Genomic DNA, 23,456 nt, shown 5'->3' with positions numbered 1-23,456 from the left:
TGGCTCTCTCTCCAGGTAATTTCTATAGGAGTTTGCATTAATGCTACTGAAAAGAGGTTTGCATTTTAGTTTTATACTCATACTGAAGTGTTGATTTGCAGTCCTAACAATCATATGTTCTTGTATTTCAGAGAAACGGGAAACATGGCGTACTTTAAGTCTAGTGATACTGTGAAAAAGAATGCACAAAAATGGACTTCCAATCTACCATCATCCATTCATACAATGCGGCGTAATCTTCCTCGTGTTGAATGCTTGACAAGTTTCACCAGGCTACCTCAAAAACGGCATGTTTTGGGAAGATACCACATGTTACTGGAAGAAGACAAAATGAAAAGTACTAGGATAAAACGGATTTGTCAGGAATTATCAGAGTTGTGGGGAAAATTCAGCTTTCCTACTCTCAGTCAGCAAGCCATTAATGCACGACTGACAAAAATGATACTTTTATATGAGAAGAATCAACGTAGACCAAAGGAAGGCTTTTTGAATGGTATGAAGAGCATTTTTGACATCACCAAAGTTGATGGTGTTTGGCTGTGCCGTGAGGATAAAGAGCTTTATCACAAACAAATTGAGTCAGGTGGGAAGGTTGGATACAGCACTCACAAGCCAGCACCTAAGTCCTCTATACATCCTTCAAAAAGACAGAGACATCTTCCAATATCACATGAACAAAGTGCTACTATATCTGACATGGAAAGTGAATCTGTTAGTTCAGGTGAAAATGTTAGCAGTGTAACAGAGGGCAGTTCTGATGAAGAGCCAGTGCCGAACAAGAGAAAAAACCATCTGCTACACACCAGGCCACAAAATTAGTGAGTCGCCAGAGTCTGTCTACCAACAAGGCATCTAAAGTTTGTGCAAGTCTTGCAGAAGAAGGCGTGCCTCTTCCTACACCAACACAATCAGGAGTATGGCGAGGAGTTATCAGACTTGCAGAAAAAAAGAAGGGTGAGATTAAGTCACTTTAAAGGAAGAGAAGGATTATTGGCTCCATTTTGATGGGAAAAGATTAGTGAAACAGGAATACCAAGTGGTCTGCATCAAAGTGCAACTAGAGATGTAAGACTAGGGGTTGTACGGTGCAAAAGTGGATCTTCAAAAGATATATATGATGCACTCGAGAAAGTTATTGATGAATATGATGCCTGGTCAAGCATTAAAATGACTGTGTGTGACACAACTGCCGTAAACACTGGACGTTCAAATGGTGTGGTTGCAAGAATTCAGAGAACTATGAATGAAAAGGGCTTAGACGTGCCTCAATACATTGGGTGTCAGCATCACATGTTGGACAGAATATTGAGGCATGTTCTTGACTTCTATGTTTCTGAAACAACTACAGAGCCGAGTCTGAACTACAAATTCGTCGATGAACTGTTAGAAAATTATAATAATCTACAAACTGAGTACAAGACAGAGACTCAAATGGAAAAGACTGAGAAAGGTTGGAGAGATGACTTCAAGTTCTTATATGAACTATGCAAAGCATTCCAGCATTACAAGAAGCATGATTCATTCCCAATTATCAAATGGAAGAAATTGCCTTCACTACACAGTGCCCGATGGAACTCGAGGGCCATTTATACGCTCCTTGCATACTTTTTTACTACCATCATGGCGTAATATTTTGGAACGTCCAGTGAGTTTCATCGCCAACAGCTGGCAAGAAGCGTGGTTCACTGATAAAAATTCAAGTAAACCAGCTACAAGGACCTCCACTTTGGAATTACAGAGTTGAGATGTGCCAGCGCCCTGAAATGCTTGAAAACTCATTGGAACAGGTCACCGTCAGTGCTTGATATTCCACGATCAAACATGATAGCTGAGAGAGCTGTTAAAGTGATGGAAGAATTTAGTGAAATATGCAAAAAGACAAGTATTTAAACGATCGGTTTGTTGTCACCAACAATATCTAGTTTGAGATTTTTTTGCACCAATATCAGATAGGCCTATTGAAATGTTTCATACAAAAATGGCTTGTGTGGGGACATATTTTCAAATTTGAATAAAATGCATTAGGTTTTGTGATTAGTACCAAAATGTTCAATAAATCTCATACCAGGCAAAATTTTTTATTTTGAGTCATAACTAATATATATATATATATATATATATATATATATATATATATATATATATATATATATATATGTGTGTGTGTGTGTGTGTGTGTATTACAATAAACTGGGAGATTAGAAATCAACAGGGAGGGGGTCCACCTCATGCGTTGCACTGTAGGCATTACTTAAGGTTCTTTGCAGCATCCCTTCGGCCCCTAGCTGTAACCCCTTTCATTCCTTTTACTGTACCTCCGTTCATGTTGTCTTTCTTCCATCCTACTTTCCACCCTCTCCTGACAACATTTTTTTTTCAGCGTTGAATGACTTTATCATAGGTCCCAGCACTCAGCCTTTGACCTAAATTTTACATTTCAATTCCAACAAAAAGGGGGGTAAAACTGAAGCTTTCTACCGCAGCATGGTTCCCGCCAGTCGCAAATCTAAATATTTGCTGCCTTTTGTTTATGCTTATGCCTCTTTGTTTATGTTTATGGTATTTACTATCTTTTGCTTATGTTTTTACGTTCTTCCCACAGGGCCTGGTGCCAGGCACGGTGTACATTTTGCACGTAAACTGGCAATAGCTACCAATACCAGAGGGACGACGTAGTTGGCTTCAGTTTTACCCAAAAAAGGGAGAACCAGTCCATGGAAAGATTGTTTACATAATCAAACGGTCTGGCAAAATTCTTAAGCCAGGGACGTCAAGGACAAAAAGCGGCGTTCACAACACAATGCTCAGCATATAGTGACATTAGAAATAGATATAGATTCGTGTGGCAGGCATATCATGAAAATAAAGAAGAATCGACAGCCAGCACCCTTCTATCGACTGACCTATCGAAAGAAGAAACTGAAAACAGAAGGGAATTAAAAAAAATGTATTGTATTATACAGAATATAAACAACAAACAGACAGGAGAAAGTAAAGAGGATTTGACAGCTAACGTCCTTTTATCTCCTGATCTATCGAAAGAATAAATTGAAAATAGGAATGAATTTATAAAAAAAAATAGATCTGGTACTTCAGAGACAATGAGTTGAAAAATAAACACAAAGGAGAAAATAAAGCGGAACTTATAGTTATTACCCTTCTGTATGCAGACCTATCGAAAGAAGAAATTGAAAATAGGAAGAAATTTACAAATATATATATATATATATATATATATATATATATATATATATATATATATATATATATATATATATATATATAGTATATGGTATTACGGAGACAATAAACTAAAATAAAGGAGAAATAAACTGAGCAAAAAGGGGAGCCGTTTCAATAGCATAATCCATCTATTACTACCACTACCACTACTACAAAGAAACGTAGGATTAGAGACTGACAAACAGTTATAATGGAAAATCGTTTGTGCGATTTACCCGATGAAGTATTGTTGAAAATATTATCATGTCCTGGGATTAATGTCCATGATCTGACGAGAGTAGCTGCAACTTGCTCCAGATTGAGGGATTTTGTGGCGACTCCTTGCTTATGGCGACTGAAGTTGAAGAATGGGTATGATTTAGCAAAGGATTTTTAATTTTTATTTTTATTTCATTTAAATTTTGTTCGTAAGCCAACGTAGCTATTGATGGTAAAGGTAGAACTATAGTATAACTCCGCATGGCATATTACCTTGGAAATTGAGTTTTTCTATAGTATTTTTTTTGCCTATCAAAAATTTACCATTAGTTTTTGGGGGTCGACAGTAATTAACCTCAGAGCTGATATGTTATAGTATGCTGGCCATCCTGGAATGCTATTGTGCATGCGCAGTGTTATAGGGAAGTTTTGGTAAAAAGTGGAGGAGTTTCCAGTAGATCTAAGTAGTAGCTCCGCGGCGGCGATTTCCTTCTAACTTGACTTTTTCTGCAGTATTTTGGTTGCTAATTATGGATTTACTTTCAGTTTTTGTCGCACGAATGTAATTAACCTGTAATTAACCCCTGAAGTCCACCCAACAAGGGGTTTCCATATGCGATCTTCACGAGACAGAGCACGGGTACGTCTGTATGGAACAGTTCATATCCCGTCCGGCAAGTGCAATAACTTGTTAACTTATGGGTACTGCCCCGGGCCAGTACTAAACACAGTGAAGGGACATTCCATTTGGCTGACAACAAACAAATGCACCGCTAGTATCAGAAGCCCTAAAAGTGTATAAAAAACCAGTTTCCAAGGTAAAAACAGGCGCGGAGCTAATACGCAGAATTACCGAGTTTCCGTCACCAGGGGGTCTGGGGCTCAGTCCCCCGCCTAACTAACACTGCCTACTAGGTTAGGTTAGGCTACATTAGTATAGTTCCTTTTATAATAGGTTTCCTTAGCCAATCCCTTGAAAATATGCCTCCCATATGCCTTGCGCATGCATGGAACCATTCCATGGTGGGTATCATTACAATAAACAATAACATATCTGTTCTCTCTCCCTGTAGGACAGTTAAGCTAGAGATTCATTAACTTAATGTTCCTAAAACTAACCTTGCCCAGGGTGGTGCATCTCTACTTAGGTTTCCCTGTGGGCCTTCCATATATACCTAACCTGCCCTAGACACCATAAGAGTCATAGAGTAAAATACAGGCATGCATTCCAACCAAGCTTCCCTAAACTGGAGTTCTTACCTAAGCCTGTGCTGGACAATGCCCCCCCCCATCTATCCTAATCTGATGTAGAGCTCCATAAATTATTGTCCTGAAATGAAGATATTCATCACCTGTGTCTTAACTGTACAAGGGGACACCCCTGTCTTCCCCTTACCATTGTACATAGTATATCCCTTTACCATTGTACACAGTATATCCCTTAATGTTGGCCTGAGAAGTGTGAAGGTAAAAACTCACATTTTACACCCATTGTTAAACTTAAAAAAACTGTCATGAAAACTGGGAGGAATCAGAAAACGTCTAAGTATTTTAGCGTAAGAATGTATAATTTTAATTGGTTGAAAATGATAGGTAATTATTATGTAACAGAAAAAAAACTTCCATGTGCAATGTTGAATAGCATATGTGCTTACAGGACTTCCCAATTTTGTGGTGACCACAAACAAGTGGAATGAACATCTTCAAAACAATATAGTTACCTTAAAAAATGACACAAGCTTTCATATTTTTATCAGTAAATACCAAATTTACTCTTTACTTATATTCCATATGGAGAAACTCAAAAGATCATCATTCAGCCATTTATGATATTAAATTGAGTGGGAGGGGAAAGTTATCAATAAGCACTGTCTTTACTGGATAATGTAGCAAGTCTGGGATTTACCAGTATCTGTTTGATGAAAATGATGTCTCATTAAGCATTCCTTAACATCTTGAGAGGTTGTATGATGTTGAGACAAAGAGTGAATTCAGGTATATTTCCCATTTTGTTCAAAATAAGTTTTAAGTACTTTTTATCCAATAAAAACCCTTGAAATCTTAGACTCCCAGGACCTCTAACCTCACCTTACCTAGGATGCCATGTTGTATGTGGCCAGCGGTTCCCTAGACCTTCCAACCTATCTTACACATTACTTACCTTAGTTTTGTAGAGAGTCTTGCATGGTATGGAAGTTTGAAGTATTTAGTGGGGTCCTTTGGATGTGATTAATCAAAGAGAGGCTCACTCATCACTAGTTCTTTGCATTTTCAGAAATCATACTGACCTGAAACAAGAGTTAAAATATGGGAGTAAATTTCAGAAAGCTTTTGTAAAAATCACAAGAGCAGTTTTGATGTGCAGTGGAAGTTATGTATGAACTGTTAGTTCTGATATTGTATTAGCAATTGCAATCACTCAGTTATAGCGGTTTAAGGTTATAATGTTTATCTTATACTGAAAAATGAAGGCCAGCTCAGGTTGCCGGCAACCTCAGGCCTGTCTGTTAATGTTTTTTTTTTTTTAAATGATTCAGTGACATCCAAAGTGCGCTAAGCGTGAGTGCTCCATATAAGAAAGTGTAGGTTTTTATGTTAGGAAAAATACAATTTACTTTAGAATTTGATATTTTGATCTCATAGGCCTCTTACTGAATTGTGATTACAGTAGCACCTCAGCTTAACAGACACTTTGGGTATCTGGCTTTTCTGATAAGTAAAAAAGTCTGTTAAGTAACAAATACAGGCAGCCGTCAGTTAACGGAGGGGGTTCCGTTCCCGGCCAAGCGCTGTTAGCCGAAAATTGCCGATAACCAAAAATCGCTGGTAAACCACTTAATGGTGCCATTAACCGGTTATCGGCGCTGATAAATCGCTTACTGACGCCGATAAACTGCTTACCAGCACCGAAAATCCAGTTAATAACGTCGCTAGCCAAGCCGTAACACCAAAACACCATTAACCGATGCCGCCAGTAAGCGGGGACTGCCTACCCTATATTGTAGCCTCCACTTGAATATTTTCAAGATAAATCATTGTTGACAGCAAGTCCACATAGTACCCAACCTTAACTAACCTGTGTAGTGATGTAAAGAAAAATTAAAAAGGGAAGCATAGAGAGAGAGAGAGAGAGAGAGAGAGAGAGAGAGAGAGAGAGAACAACAATTAAGCCTTGGTTGTTATGCATTGCAAGGCTAGAAATGTCAAGTAAGCTAAAAAGCAGGAAACCATCTTATACAAACTCAAAACAGTGAGTGAGTGTATCGCTCCCAAGGCCATAAAACCGACTGTAAAATCTGGAACCTGTGCCCTCGTGATTCAGCTGACCAAGGATTACTTAGCACCTCGTCAGAAGTTAACATTCCATCCATATCTATAATCCCGCCTTCAATAGGAGGCGTTCACATGAATTTCCATGAAAAGGGGCTGGACAAAGTGAAGTAGTTCACCATTTCTCCAATTAGACATTCTAGGGAGGTGCTAGTAACACCCCCTCCTCAGGTCATTTCCAATCAAACCTCTAAGGAGAGATTTTAACAACACCCACAACTGTCCTTCCCAATCAAGCTGTTCGAGGGGAGGCCTTACAGATAAAATCTTCCAATGAGGAACTTCAAGGGAGGAGATGGAAGATAGCAAGAAGAACCAGGGGTTCCAGAGAATCCAGAAGCCAGAGAAGATTCATTTGAGTCACTAGTCACCAATACAAGAAGACGCAGTTCTTCCCCTTGCTTCCATGGTCCCAACCAGACTCTGACCGCGGGCTACTTAAACCAGACATAAACTGAACTTTGACTAGCAAGAGTGGTTTCAAGATAGTAAAGTGTAACCGTAATTGTACTTGTGTATGTACTTAACTTTCATTATTAAAGTAAGAAGCTACCCATTTTGTCTCCATTACGCCTTTCTGAGAGATAATTACATTTCATAAATATCCCTTCTAAATGATAATATCGTGAGCTGCTGACTACAGAAGAGACACTGTGGACGACTACTCCTTCGGCTTAGAAGAAAGACGCAGGTAAGAAGGGAACAATGATATGTCGCAGAAGTTATGAAAAATGCAGGCATTTTACACTTGGCATTCAATTTCAGAGATGTATCTAAAATTGTACCATGTAAAATGGTAGCATAGCAAAAAACAATGATAGTAACAATATGGCTGATAAGTACAGAGGTTTCCTAAGTTGAGCTCCACTGAGCTGAGGTGTTACTGTTTATACCATCATTTACAAGTACAGTACTTGGAGTAGAAAATAATTTCTTTCATAACACTACTTTCCTTTGTTTTGATTATAAAGTTATCATGTTGGCTGGTTCAACTGTTAACAAACTACTGTACAGGCATCACAAGTATAATTAGCTGAAAAGGACAAAAGAACAACATAAGCTATAGTCTCCCTGGCGTACTTGGTCAAAAGGGAGCCCCCACCCCTGTTGCTTCACAGCGTTGGCATATCTCCATTTCTGAGTTACTCGTGGATTGTGGATACCCTTTCCTTCCTAAGACATTGACCTGTTATAATCCTCTTGTATTTCTTGGTTTTGTTTCTCTTGTAAACAACTGAGTTTAGTGCTAACTCTTCTTTTAGAAACGTTATTATCATAAATGAAGATATGTGATCATAAATTAAATGAAATTTAAATTTTAACTATCACCGGGTAACTCTCTCCTTCCCTTAAATGTCAATTCATAATTTTTGACTGTTGTGTTTTTTCACAGTGCATTCAGTAATTACTAGGCTTGTTTGTCTTCTTTTAGTCAGCAGAATTTTTCTTTCGTTTCTTTGGTTTTTTTTTTGCATTTTACATATTGTGGAGGTTGTTTCACGACTGCACAGATGTCATTTGAAAAATAATCTCTGTGCATTGGAAATGTTCAAATGCGCTCTCTCTCTCTCTCTCTCTCTCTCTCTCTCTCTCTCTCTCTCTCTCTCTCTCTCTCTCTCTCTCTCAGATTTCCTTTATTTTTAACTGTAAGTATAATATTTAATAATTTTCATTATTTTATACCATATTTTTGCTGTGCTTTATTATTTTATTATTTGAAGTTACATTGGTCTACCTTTAGGAATTAGAGGGTTCATTAATGTATTATTCATTTGTTTGAGGGCTGATGCTTCATTTTGGGGAGATATCCATTGTTCCTTGTGTTGACCTAGAGGTCCTTTAATGGAATGGGTTAATCCAAGGCTACTAACCTAAAACTATAATTGTATCTTCCTCACCATCGCCTTTGGGTAAACGAAGATGTGGCAGAATGTGAGGAAAGCGTTGTCACATTGTCTTAATTAATATTTTCATATTCTATTTGTAACAATATTATTATAATAAAACAGCCCTCAATTATAATGAGATGTGTTTCTTAAATAAAGCTTTTATTTTAAAAAATCGAAAGGGAGTCTTCAATAGCTTTATTTGCACAATGAGGAAAGTACTTTTGGCATCGCTCTTTCACCCTCCCCCGAGACCCTCCTTTGACCAAGTACGCTAGGTAGACTATAGCTACCAGTAAGTAAACTTAATTAAACCCATTGTTGGATTGTGGTATTCTTCATTCCCAAGAGAATCCCATATTGAAGTAAAATACTCTCATCTCTGAACTGGTCACACAAATTTCACCCAAGGGTACTATTTGATTGACCCCATCAAATACCCAAGCCCTGAATGCAGAACAACATTTACAATTAGAACCTCTTTATATGACTGCTCAGTTTTAACCAACAACAAATATCAAGTTGTGGAAGTAAATACATAAAAAAATTTTTGTCAGCACCTTCAGCATTTTCAGCTTATCTAATTGTTTGGTGTTAAGTTGTAAATTGTTTACTAAATCTAATCGTACAATGTACATATATTTAGGGCAGACCCTTTTGGGCCACCCCTGTGAAAGTTAAAAATGTTAACTCAAGCTCTAGTTAAACTATTTATTAATAGTAATAATGATATAAGTATTGATATGTGTATGTCAGTTGCCCAATTCTAAAAAAGCAGTAGACTAAGTATGGAAATGGTTACTGTAGTGTGATAGCCTATATGCCATACTCATGTTATTTAACTGGATGTACCATCCTGTGAGCACCTTCATTTGGTTTCATCCACTTTTGCTTTGGGCCATTGAGGCAGTTGTGACTTAGTTTGTTAGGGTTGCCTCAACTCCCGGTTAACGTATAGTTTCCCAGTTGGTGCAGTATTAGTAAAATAGTAAAATAAAAAGATTTGTATTTATGGAACCTAAAAAATAAAATAATTTTCAAAATAAACTTTACCTCTCCATTACAGGCAGTCCCCGTTTTACGACGGGGGTTCCGTTTTTACGCTGCGTCATAAACCGAAAAATTGTCGAAAATCGTCAAAAATTCTAAGAAAACCTTACTTTTAATGCTTTGGGTGTATTGAAAACGATGTAAACTGAATTTTTATTGAGTTTTTCATCACAAAAGCCTCCAAACTTTGATTATTCTGCTGTTTTGGAGCCATATTTCTTCTGTCAGATTGGCGTACAACGCATCATAACCCCGGAACATGCGTCGTAAACCGGGAAATAATTTCTGGTGAATATATTTGAAAAGCGTCATAACCTTGGAACGTCATAGGTGGGACCCATTGTTAACCGGGGACTGCCTGTATGTAGCTTTTGCTTCCACGCCAGCGGTAGTTAAAACTATATATAATGGAGAGGTAAATGTTTAAAAAATAAATGTTAAGTGTTTATATTTTCCTCTTTTTCAGTTGGCCAAAATTATGGGACCAGATTCCTTACGATGCAGCTACAGTCAGCTGGCAAGAGGAAGTCCGTCAGATAGTCACTCTTGAGAGAAAAGTCCAGGAGTTTGTGTCTGGACTGAGTCATCATTTGTACCATTATCTTCACCTGACATCACGGGTCTATGCAAATATAGACAGCTTAGTTTCCTCCTCCAGATATGCCCTGCTTTATGTAAATTCAGCTCTGAGAAAAATTATAGAAAAGGGACCACAGTAAGTAATATTCCGTAATTCAGTTAAAATTAAGTGATAATTATGTATGATATTGACTATTTAATTATTGTGATTTATGTCCAAATAATATCAGATTGTTCATAAGAGATGCAGAGCTGTTACAGTACTTTTCATAGGCTTTATTTCATCTGTCAGGATAGAAACCAGATTTAATTTAGATGTGCTGAAGAGCATTAGTTCCATGTTTAATTACCTAATTGTAAAAAGTACAGTATTCCTTCAGTCAGTATCCGAAACAATTCATTAGAATGAGGAAACAAACCTAATGATTGGGAACTAGAAGTCAACAAAGGTACCAAAGAAAGGTGACCTGGCTGAATATAGTAACTACAAAGACATAGCACTCAAGTTAGTTGCAATGAAAATATTCAGTAAGCATTCAGTCTGCTAATTCCCAGTAGTCTGGATTAAAAACTTATAAAATGCTGAGAGATGAACAAGATGGTTTTAGTATAATAACTTTAGCTATGTAAGCCAACAGCAACGGAGCTCACTATGGCTTGGTTTCTCTCTCTCTCTCTCTCTCTTGCTTTGTGGATTATCAGTCACAATAAGTTACAGCTTTATGCTGGGGCACCCTGTTTATCATAGGCTTAAAGCTTTTTGTTGCTGCTATACTGTAGAATATGAAATGCTGAAATTGGAGAGGTGTCGTCTTTTGTACCCTTAGGTCTTATATGCTGTCAAATATGATACATTTTTAATTTTTAGTTTGTATCAAGGAAACAAAAATTGATGTATAATTTTGTTTATTTTTGAGATCATGGTGGATCATATACTTGAAACATTTAATAGATGCACTGTATTTTATCAGTTTTAATTTTTTTAAGGCATCCGTCAGAGCCAACAGAGGAGTCCGTTAATACGCGTGAACAGTCTCGCAATGTACAGCCTAGACCAAACTGGCGAAGGGTGTTACCTGCTAGTCAGTCAACTGGTGCTGTGAAAAGGGGGGTAACTGTGTGTGAATGTCGTTTATAACTGAAAGAAAGGTCTTTGCTCTTACAATAGACAGTCGTCTTCTGTTACTTATACAATATTACTGTATGATACGTACACAGAAAGTAAAGTTAGTTAAGTGCTGAGTTTATGTACTAAAAATAAGAAGCGCTCGCAGGCAAAAGTGACAGGAAAAAGAAAGAATCATCCAGTTGCTTTTTCTCTGGTAAGTATTCATTCTTCCACCTCAAGGGAAGCTGTTATACTATCTTTATAGTTTGATCTCTGCTCAACTTAGCAGTTTGTGCTTTTATCATAGTTTTCTTCATCCTTTCCATCATTGGATAAAATTAGTGGTAAGTGGTTTAATGAAACAGAACAGGCAATTCTGTGCTGAGTTTCACCAACTTTGCTTAGAAATTTTGCCATATATTTTACATAAAATGGAACTTTGTAAGACTCAGTTCAGTTAATGTGTTCGAAGCTTTCCACAGTTGGTATTCTTAATAAGGATATGTGTTCTTGATATTTTTAGACTGATCAGGCAATTCTTTACCTTAAAGTTATGCAAACAACATTAAGGTTTCAGGAGAGAATGGAAAATCTATTCTGAGCTTTTATTTTTTCACTGAAAAATATGCCCCATAGGTAGGTACAGTATTAGTCCTGTGTGAATAGTTCTAGTTAATGCTGGTTTTAAGCTAACATGAACCTAAGAGGTGTCACTTTTATTGTACACTGACCCTGTAAGGTCTCAGGAGTTACAGTACTTTACTTACTTAGCATCTAACCTTTCCCATTTTAAGACTTCATTAGATTTCTGTGATTCTAGTGAGACTGTTTGTAGTGTCATTCCTCAGCCTATAGTTCAGTTATGAGTTGATTGGTACCTTGTATATTAAGATATGCAAAATAAGCAGTGGAAGAAAGTTTGGGTGATCATTATTCACAGTAAGGGGGTTCATAAACAAATTTCCATGGTTCAAAATGGCTTTTTACTTAAGTATTAACTTGTTTTCTAGATACAAACCATTGCTGTTCATGTAGTTCCTTTCTTCCTGTCTTGCCGATTGACTTTGTAAATGATCCTCTTTCATTGCAAGATTTACCCAATGAGTGAACAGTAAGGGAGCTAGAGTGACTACCCCTTCCACCTGTTGGTCTGCCTCTCTTGCAAGATAATTAATTGCCTTGAAATTGATTCAGAATTAGTTCGATCCACTAAAACAAACGAAGAATATCTGTATTTATAAGATATTTGCATCTTTGAGTTTTTTGCATGGGGACAGTAGACAATGAAATTCATTTTAGACAATTTTTATAGCTATATATGTCTGCCATTGTAGGTATGAGAACATGACCGAAAAGTACTATGCCCTGAAGGTGATATGTCATGTCCATCAAAATGTTTGTAAGCAAGACTGGGAAATCTTCATGGCTCGACCCCCAAATGAACAGCCACTAGAAATTGGGGCCATCTTAGTTGCCAGGTGGTTCCAGCCACACACTGACATAAGCACAAAGGAAGTAAGTATTTTGTGATTTGATTCACAGACATTTGGATAGCTAAGTTGTGTGGTACTACCTTTATTTTATTTTGGAATAAGTAGTTTCTCCCATAATGTTCCAGTTGGCATTTGATTCACAGAGAATATTCCTCAGGAAATGTGAGGCATCTGAATATATGAATTGGGGGCTGTGAAATTTCTGGGTTTAGGGACTTCTTCTGTAGCTCTTGCTTTGTATTTTGGAAATGAACCTTACCTTTCCATGACTGTATATAACTTTTACTTATACACTAGTAATAGTAAAAGCTATGTAATGGGGAGATAAGTATTTAAAAAACAAATCTTATATTATTTATATTTTGATATTTACAGCATCTGTTCAAGATAATCCTTGACAGTCTGAATGAGTTGCTCTTTGATAATACCTGGCAGTTTTTATACAGTGCTTATATGTCTCATGAAACTTCTCTTTGTTAAGTTAAAAGGAAATAGAAGACTGTGATTTTATTATTAATTTTGAGGTCCCTAATGTATTTTTGCTGTTTTGTTAAGAATAGTTTTTTTATTTCTGTTCCAGGTGATCAGCCAAATTGATAAACTTGCAGACGACTGTCGTGCTAGAGTGAGTGTTGTGCATTCAGATCATCCTGCTTTGTTGAAACCACTGCTCTCCCCTTATGATACTCTGCAAGAGTCACAGTGGTCACAGATGAGGTGCCATCAGATCTTCAAGTGTGTGAACAATGTGTTGTTTTCTCAGGTATGAAATTCCAAAGTAGTGAAGCTACATTAGCTCTTGAATGTTGGGTAGTAATGTTTTGCCTTCTCTAAACAGAACAGTCTGGGTTCAAATGGCAACAGGGACATGCTTATAGAGGTCAGTGGTTTTTTCTTGTTTTTTATAGACTCCTTGATATTGTACTTGCTTATAAATTTTATGCCATTAATGAAAATGTGAAATGGTATGGTAGAAGATGATAGTGTCTTTGTTATATGAACTATGCAATTTTTTCCAGTTATCTCATATAAAAAGTATAAGGAAAAACAGAGAAATTGTTAAAGGTCTTCAATTTTGGAGTGGTTTAATAATAACTCTCCTGGAGTAGCCCCTACTTGCATTGGAGGCAGAGTTCCAGAGGTCTTGTATTCCTCACACAGTTGGACTGTGGAATGGTCTCCCCAAGGATGTTATGCAGTTGGAGTCTCAAAAGTTCAAGCAGAGTTGCATTACATTACTACCCAACAACAATTCTCCTTGTACTTCTCATAATTTATTAAAAGTTTCATCTATTTAGTTATTAATTTGTTAATTTATCTTTGTTTTCAAATAACTGATTTCTTTCTGTATTTCCTGTTATCTTCTCTGATGTCTTTCAAATGAACACCACATTCTTTGGAAGCCTGAATTTCAAGTCAGTGGCCCCTGTAAGCCTGTTCCTTATGAACAGGGTTTATCTTCTGAATAATAATAATAAACTATACCCAACACTCAAAATGTTATCCTAGTCCTGCCTGACATTGAATTATTTATGAACATCAGAATCTCAATAAGTCTGAATTCTGGGGAAGACTCAGCATACGAGAAATGAGACCATATAGACATTCTTCAACCTACTGAGAACACCAGATCTTTTTTCATTTTACTGGGAGTGAAGGATCTGGGGTTTTTCACAGTCATATGAACAGGTTATGTTAAAACTAATGGCTTATGAGAAACATAGTAGAACATAATTACAAGACAGAAAATAAAAATATATGCATACCCAATTACCAGTAATAAGCAGAAATAAACAAAGAATACCATACTCAGAAAAAATACTGGTGATTAATTATTATTTTTTTTTTATCTCTAACATGCATTTTGGGTTTCAGGTGAAATTATGTGGAAATAATGGCGATTATTACAACTTGAAGAATTCTCTCATCAATGAAGTACTCACATCTAAAAAAGGAATCCCAATCACTCTCAGCATAATTTACACAGCAGTTTGTCACCGCCTTGGTGTCCTCTTGGAACCAGTCAACTATCCATCTCATTTTGTTATGAGGTGGAGGATACCTGGGTAAGACTCACGGTTGTTTTCAAGTACCTTTATTGCCTTGGACTGTAGTAGCATTATTAAAGCTGATTGTAAAGTTCCAAGTTTTTGTGCCCATCTCTTCACAAAATCTAGATTGTTGAAGTATGGGTCTTTAATGGTATGCCATTCCTTCTAGGCCATCTAAATTGAATGAATTTTCCAGTCATGTGGAATGATGTTTTTCCCAAAGCTAAAGGGCAATGCATCATTTTCTCTTTTCTAAATTTTAACCTCCTGTTCTTTATGGAGCAAAATTATTTGTACTTTGGTATGATTGAGAGCATAATAATGTACAGTAATCTGATTTTCTTCTGGTTTTTAATGGATTTTTATCACAAATTTGTATTTTATAATTCCAGAGAGGACAATTATGAATATGTAGATGCCTTCAATAGAGGTCGACGACTTACAGGGCCAGAGTTGTTGCAAGAAGTACCAGTTGGCTTGCATTCTGATCACGATCTTCTTAGTTCAGGCACAGCAGTACAGGTATTTCAGAGAATGATTCGAAACATCATGAACGTTGCACAGATGCAGGCACACGCATCAGATCACATGGAGCTCTTCTGCTCGGCAACAGAGCTCATGAGTCTGCTTTCACCAAATGATCGTGGTGTGCAAGAGCTGTTGTTGAGGTTAGTACACATATATTACCATGTTGCCAATATTTTCTTGTGTATCTGTTTTGGCACTAGGTTTATGGGGTACAGTATACATACTTTGTCTATGAGAATTATGTACAGGATGAGTACGTGTCAATAATTATAGTTTGGTTTTGGCATCTCTTCAGTAGCGTGATCTTCCTAAGCACATGTATGTACTGTATACAGTCAGCCACTTTGAACCAAGACTTAAGACTGTAAGGTATTGATTTTATTTACAGAACATAACATTTGCTTAAATTTTTGAAAAACACTGTATTTACTGACTTTCATTTCGTCGACTAATGGATAATTTACATAAAAGATTATATCCATATTATATTACAAATTGAATGTAATGCTGAAGTTCATTGTACTGGTCTTTGAGAGATATTTCTTCATTTTACAGGATATATTACACTTTGGAGATCCACTATGATCGAATTGTAGCTGGATGCCAGCGTCTTTTAAAAGAAGGTCCATCTGATATTCTCGAAGAAATGTTGACTGACTGTGAACGTATCCTGCAGAGTCAGAGTGAAACCCCCAAGACTGTTACTGTCAAGAGGAGAAGCAATGAAGTCAATTATGCAACTGGGCTTGTTATGAAACACAAGAGATACCTCTATACATGCGTTATATTTGGCTGGGATAAGGTGAAGTGTACACATGATCTTTTGTTTGTATACATTATTGCCTTTAAATAGTTTTTGTGTTATTTGCAGTCAACTCTACTAGTAAGCAAAGCATGTGCGAGACAGGCATAAAACATTCCCTGATTTTGTTTGAGCTTGTAATGCTGTACTGTGCAAGTATAGTGATATCTCTCTCTTTGTTGTATATTCTAAGTAAAAATATTACTAATTTATCTATCTGTAGTTATAATTTCCAAGTGGATCCAATAAGGAATCTGGGAATTCCGAAGGCTTCTGGGAATTCTGGAGGCTTCTGGGGCTTCCAAAGGCTTCAAGACAATGTACAGGCTCTGTAGCCTTTGGATTTCTTGCACAAAACTAAAGAACAGAGTTTTATGAAGATGAAAGGCTTCGAAGACGCTATAATCCAATGAGCGTTTCTCAATGCTTCAGGAGCTGAAGACTACTTCATAGACTGCCCTCCTGCCCTGCGCAGCGTAGCACGTGCCGTCTCGCTAGTCATTTATAATATTCATACACATATCTTGTTCTCGTTCCAGTATTTGTATTGTTACTGTGAACACACACATACACACTTGCATACACAGTTGTATTTTTATGGCTGTGTAAAAGGCTTTTTGTAACCTTTCTGTTATTTCAAACTTCTGAGTATACTACACTTATGTTTCACCATGAAATGAGACTGTATTAAGTGTGCTACCACCAGAATTACCTTCATAATATTCTTAACAAAACCATCACTAAGCAAATCTGAGTCATAATCACTTATTGGTACTAACTTATTTTGCATGGTTTTTTGTTTCGTTTAGTTTGCATCAAAGCAGTGCAGTAATTAAATGTCACTAGAGAGAGGATTTATTCACTTAACTCATGGCATAATATATTTCACCTCTTGGTTTTGTTTGGGAAATATTTTATTGTTGCAATTTGCTGGAATAACATTGTCTAACTTAAGTTATTCTTGCAACTTTATAGTATTTTCTGATGTTTTTCGAGCATCTATTATATTAATAACATGCTTGAAAAACATAAAAAAATACTATAACAGTTGCAAGAATAACTTATGTTAGACAGTGTTATTCCAGCAAATTGCAACAATAAAATATTTCCCAAACAAAAACAAGAGGTGAAATATATTATGCTATGAGTTAGCCGAATAAACCCCCTTTCTAGTGACATTTAATTACAGTACTGCATTGGTTTGAGGTAAACTCAGTAGGAGTTTAAACAAAACACAAAACCATGCAAAATACCCATGGCACAGGTATGGGTATGGTACAGATACGGGTATGGGTATCAGTATGGGTATGGGTAAGGGTATATTATGGATATGGGTAAGGGTATATTATGGATATGGGTATGGAAGGAATATGGGTATGGGTAAAAGTATAGGTATGGGTATAGACATGGGTATAGGTATGGGTATGATACAGTTTTGGTACGGATATGGGAACTACTAAATGCAAGTGATAGCAAGTATCTGCTAGTGTTACACTAAGTGATACGGGTGATCATCCTCCAGAGGGGTTGACATGTATGCAATGGTAATATCTTGTTTGATTAAGAGGGTGAAGCTAGTACAGTTAGATTTTATACAATGCAACTAGTATTGCAGTTTATAGCACAGAAGCCTGTAATTTTTACCAATTAATTTAAATTTATGTATATAACTGGGTGCATGATCAATTGCTGGAGAAAATCTAAATCAATTCCATTTATTTTACAGACTTGTCGAATGCCACGTGACTGGGTGCATAGGATGGGTGTGGATAATCTTATGTACAAGACAGAACAACCTTTTTACAATGTGTTGGTTTACGACGGATCTCACAGGTGAGACATGACAATTAACAGCCTTCATTTATTTCACTAACATAGTCCATTCAGGGTTGATTTTTACCATACAGGTATTCTCTTTTGCTTTAGATTTTATATATACAGTGTTATTTTTATGAACAGTTTCTTTTTCGGATTGGTATCCTTTAGACACCTTTATTCAGGTAATTTTATGAATTGTAACAAGATTTGTGAATTATTAATAGTGCCAAATTATACAGTACTTATGATATATTGTCCTTGTTTTGGTTGGGAGGTCAGTAACCCAGTGAACTCACTTTTATGATTCCTAACATTTAATGTCATTGTTGCTGGAAAATTTTAAAGCAACATATGTACCTACTTGTGTGACCATTCCATTTGGTTTGTGGAGTACTGTATAGTGGGGGAAGACTAAATCTTAATGATATTTTATTCATAGAACCTTCATTGATATATTTAAAAAGTTACATGTCAGCTTTGATAGTTATGGTGGAGAAATAGTCTAGAGTTGCTGCAAATTAAAGAGCAAGTAGCACTCCTGTACATGGATGTTTGGAATGCACCTGCTCATTTGCTGTTACTTGTATTGTTAGTTTTCTAATTATAACAGGGGGAGTCAATATGGTACAAGAACAGCGGTAGTATAGTATAGCCTAGATGCAATCACATTAACCCTTAAATGCCGAGCCTCTATTTTTTTTCGGAAAAAATCACAAAAATCACAGCACGCTTAGTTATTAAGATTAAGAGTTCATTTTTGGCTCCATTTTTTGTCATTGCCTGAAGTTTAGTATGCAACCATCAGAAATTAAAAAAATATCATTATCATATATAAATATTGAAATATATGAGTGAAAAAAAAAATTTCATACACAGTATAATTGTATACAAATCCTGCTGTGAGCAAAACGGTCAAAGCTAATGAGTTATTTTTTTTTGTGTGTTGTACACTAAATTGCAATGATTTTGGTATATAACAAATTGTAAAACGATCAAAGCAACACAGAGAAAATATTATCACAAAATGATGCATGAATTCATAACACCCAGATGTAAAAAAAAGTTTTTTTCAAAAATTCACCATAAATCGAAATATTGTGCTAGAGACTTCCCGTTTGTTGCAAAATGAAGGTAATTGGTTGAATATTACTAGACTGTAAGTGTTTTAGCTTACAATTGCAGTTTTCGACCATTTCAGTCGAGTTAAAGTTGACCGAAGGTCGAATTTTTTCTATTTATCGTCATTTATATGAAAATATTTCAAAACTGATAAAAGCTATGACCATAAGTTATTTTTTGTTGTATTCTACATGAAATTGCACACATTTTCATGTATAACACTTTATGTAACGCCTAATAGAAAACGGTGCGAAAATTATGACAAGGTGACTAAAGAAATTCTGAGATTTTCAGCAGAGTTATTGGAGCCATGGAGGTAAGGAAAAAGTTTTTTTTAAATTCACCATAAATCGAAATATTGTGCTAGAGACTTCCCGTTTGTTGCAAAATGAAGGTAAATGATTGAATGTTACTAGAATGTAAGAGTTTTAGCTTACAATTGCATTTTTCTACCATTTCGGTCGAGTCAAAGTTGACCGTAGGTTTAAATTTTGGCACTTATCGTGATTTATATGAAAATATTTCAAAACTGATAAAAGCTACAACCATGAGTTATTTTTTGTTGTATTCTACATGAAATTGCGCACATTTTCATGTATAACACTTTATGTAATGCCTAATAGAAAACGGGGCAAAAATTACGACAAGGTGACATGACTAAAGAAATTCTGAGATTTTCAGCCGAGTTACCACACGCGGAGGTAAGGAAAAAGTTTTTTTCAAAAATTCACCATAAATCGAAATATTGTGCTAGAGACTTCCCGTTTGTTGCAAAGTGGAGGTAAATGATTGAATGTTACTAGAATGTAAGAGTTTTAGCTTACAATTGTGTTTTTCGACCATTTCGGTCGAGTCAGTGTTGACTGAAGGTTGAAATTTTGGCACATCGTGATTTATATGAAAATATTTCAAAACTGATAAAAGCTACAACCATGAGTTATTTTTTGTTGTATTCTACATGAAATTGCACACATTTTCATATATAAAACTTTATGTAACATCTAATATAAAATGGTGCAAACATTACGACAAAGTGACGAAAGAATTTCTGAGATTTTTGGCCAAGTTACCGCGTGCGGACATAAGGAAAAAGTTTTTTTAAAAAATTCACCATAAATCAAAATATTGTGCTAGAGACTTCCAATTTGTTGCAAAATGAAGGTAAATTATTGAATATTACTAGAATATAAGAGTTTTAGCTTACAATTGCGTTTTTCGGCCATTTCGGTCAAGTCAAAGTTGACCTAAGGTTGAAATTTTGGCACTTATCATGATTTATATGAAAATATTTCAAAACTGATAAAAGCTACAACCATGGGTTGTTTTTGGTTGTATTTTACATGAAATTGCACACATTTTCATATATAAAACTTTATGTAACAGCTAATGTAAAACGGTGCAAAAATTACGACAATGTGACGAAAGAATTTCTGAGATTTTCGGCCGAGTTACCGCACGGACCTAAGGAAAAAGTTTTTTTCAAAAATTCACCATAAATCGAAATATTGTGCTAGAGACTTCCAATTTGTTGCAAAATGAAGGTAAATGATTGAATATTACTAGAATGTAAGAGTTTTAGCTTATAATTGTGTTTTTCGACCATTTCGGTCGAGTCAAAGTTGACTGAAGGTTGAAATTTTGGCACTTATCGTGATTTATATGAAAATATTTCAAAACTTATAAAAGCTACAACCATGGGTTGTTTTTGTTGTATTCTACATGAAATTGCACAGATTTTCATATATAAAACTTTATGTAACGGCTAATATAAAACGGTGCAAAAATTACGACAAAGTGACAAAAGAATTTCTGAGATGCGTCGCTGATGCTTTGTAGTGCAAGAAAGAAATTCGCACATGCGCAGCTGGGTAACGCTTGTAAACAAAACAACAGTGTGATCTGTGAACTCCTAGCATCCCTCAAGGCGCGTGATTTAAAATCTTTTGCAAACTAGGCCTATAACTATTTTTCCGCAAATATTTTTAAAAACTTTTTGTAGTCGACGTACCGTACGTCCACTTGGCACCCAACAGACAATTTTAGTCGATGTACAATACGTCCAGTTGGCGTTTAAGGGTTAAACAGACCCATTATTGGTGGAATGGAATATCAAATTTAGGCCAAAGGTCAAGTGCTGGAACGTATGGTCATTCAGCACTGGGAGGGAAATGTGAAAAGGTTTTAAGAGATTATAACTGGAGGTACAGCACAAGGAGCGAAAGGGGTTGCAGCTAGGGTTCTAAATAACCCTGTGAAGAACCTTAAGTAATGCTTACAGTGTACCATGTTAGGTACACTGAGCACTAACTGCCTACAGGGATTATTAAGGGAGTCTTGCCTGTTTCTTAACTACCACATACAGTACGTGTACTTTCATACCCAAGCATTAGCCTAGGTTACTGATTAAGGCAGAAACAGGTTTGCATCTAGGAAACAAAACGTTGTACAGTAACACACTTTTATTACAACTTGACTTGTTTTTCATAGGTATGCAGCACAAGAAAATTTAGAAATTGCCACAGAGCCCGAGCCAATAACCCACGTTGATGTTGGTAAATATTTCCATACATTTACTGGCAAACATTATATCCCCAACAGTGAACTTCAAGAGGAATATCCAGACGATGAATTAGCAAGAAGCGATGTTTTGAAAGCACATGGGTGGTTGTAGCATTCTGGAATCTGAAGTTGATATTTTATTGTACTTTTAGCTCTTCTTCCTGTTTATATTTTGAAAATTCTCAGGTTAAAAGTACAATGTTGTAAAATAGTTTTGCTAATACTTACTTGTTAATATTTTGTTACTTCTATTGTAAATAAGTTTTGTTTGTACAGTATAACTCTAAGGTGAAATAAATACAAAAAGTTTTGATGGAACAGATAATAGTTGTAGGTTTTTAATGAAAATTTTATGCATATTCCCGAGTTGCAGAGCATTCAACTTTTGCTTTTATGTAATGAACAAAACTTGTATTTTTCTTTTGTATCATAGTAGTAGAGTTTTATCCTTTTTTTCCAGTAATCTTATGAAACTATAGGCAGCAAAGCTTAATTGTTTTCAGTACTCTTTCAGATTTTATTTTTATTCCAGAAAATAAATGTGTTCAGGTGTTACAAAAGTAATTCTACACTACATTTCTGTAAGGGCAAAATCCTTACTTACATAACTTTTACAAGTACAGCATTTCTAAGAATATGACTGTGATGCAGGGAATCATAATTATGTTGTTTGGAATTATATGTAATTTAAATAAGCTTGCTGGATTTGAAACCACTTCCATGCCTTTGAGGCATTTGCGGTAATGTTCAGAATTATTTCTAGTTATTCATACATAATGTGTTGCTATTAGGAACAATTTTACAGATCATATTTTCTACAATTATTAGAGGAAATGCAGTTGGCCTTCAGTATACTGGGGTTCACATCACACAGTTTCACTCTTGCAGGGTACCACATGGAAAAAAAATTTAATGGGAAAAAATCTATACAAAATTCAAATGAACACGCCATACAACCAAGCAAAAACATGATCAAAAGTGTCAGGCAAACTTGCAGCATTTCCAGTTCACAACTGTAAGTATTATGCAGTCAAGTGAGAGAGAGAGAGAGAGAGAGAGAGAGAGAGAGAGAGAGAGAGAGAGAGAGAGAGAGAGAGAGACCTACCTCAGCATTCTTATGCTGTGCTATGAAACTTCTCTACAGAACTGTATTGTAAACAAACACTCTCTCTCTCTCTCTCTCTCTCTCTCTCTCTCTCTCTCTCTCTCTCTCTCTCCAATCATTTCTCAGTTTTTATTTCTTGGTGTTTTGTCATAATTTTCACTGCATAAAATGATAAAAAACAATAAATACAATAATGCTAGGTCATTGTTCCCAGTCCAAGCTAATGAGCATTTAGAGCTACATATTATACAGAAGCATATGTATGTCATTGTAAATTGTTCATTTCTGTCTAGTTTATAAATTTTATTATTATTAATACTGCCCAGGTAAAAGCCTTAGGTACATTGGCACTCAGGTTCCGACTCTTTTTTTTGACTTGTGTGGTTCAGTTTGTAGTGCCCTTGCCTTTCAACTGAAAGACTTGGGTTCGATCCTGATGTGAGTCATAAATTTATTTCTGTTCCACACATAATTGTGTGTTGATTACTTCTGCAATACTGTACTGTATCCCAATATTTAGGGTTTAATGGACATAATCAGGCTGTCTGAGTATACTACAGTACTCGGCATGTGTATGGTACTCTGTC

General features: G+C 36.0%; 1 protein-coding gene and 1 pseudogene across 1 annotated transcript; both read left to right on the top strand.

Moving 5' to 3' along the window:
- LOC136829587 (uncharacterized) lies at positions 1 to 1,629 on the top strand (annotated as a pseudogene).
- A 1,742-nt stretch (positions 1,630 to 3,371) lies between these two features.
- Positions 3,372 to 22,698, top strand: LOC136829511 (F-box only protein 21-like). Its single transcript, XM_067088304.1, has 9 exons — positions 3,372 to 3,594; positions 10,174 to 10,422; positions 12,729 to 12,909; positions 13,468 to 13,650; positions 14,763 to 14,953; positions 15,331 to 15,606; positions 16,022 to 16,268; positions 17,995 to 18,101; positions 21,693 to 22,698. The coding sequence occupies exons 1-9, from the start codon at positions 3,434 to 3,436 to the stop codon at positions 21,874 to 21,876; spliced, it is 1,779 nt and encodes a 592-aa protein (XP_066944405.1). The 5' UTR covers positions 3,372 to 3,433; the 3' UTR covers positions 21,877 to 22,698.
- Positions 22,699 to 23,456: the final 758 nt, after the last annotated feature.

This window comes from Macrobrachium rosenbergii, chromosome 44 (assembly GCF_040412425.1).
Source record: "Macrobrachium rosenbergii isolate ZJJX-2024 chromosome 44, ASM4041242v1, whole genome shotgun sequence".
Lineage (NCBI taxonomy): Eukaryota > Metazoa > Arthropoda > Malacostraca > Decapoda > Palaemonidae > Macrobrachium > Macrobrachium rosenbergii.
The sequence above is the reverse complement of the archived record's forward strand: the minus strand, read 5'-3'. Positions and strand labels throughout refer to the sequence as shown.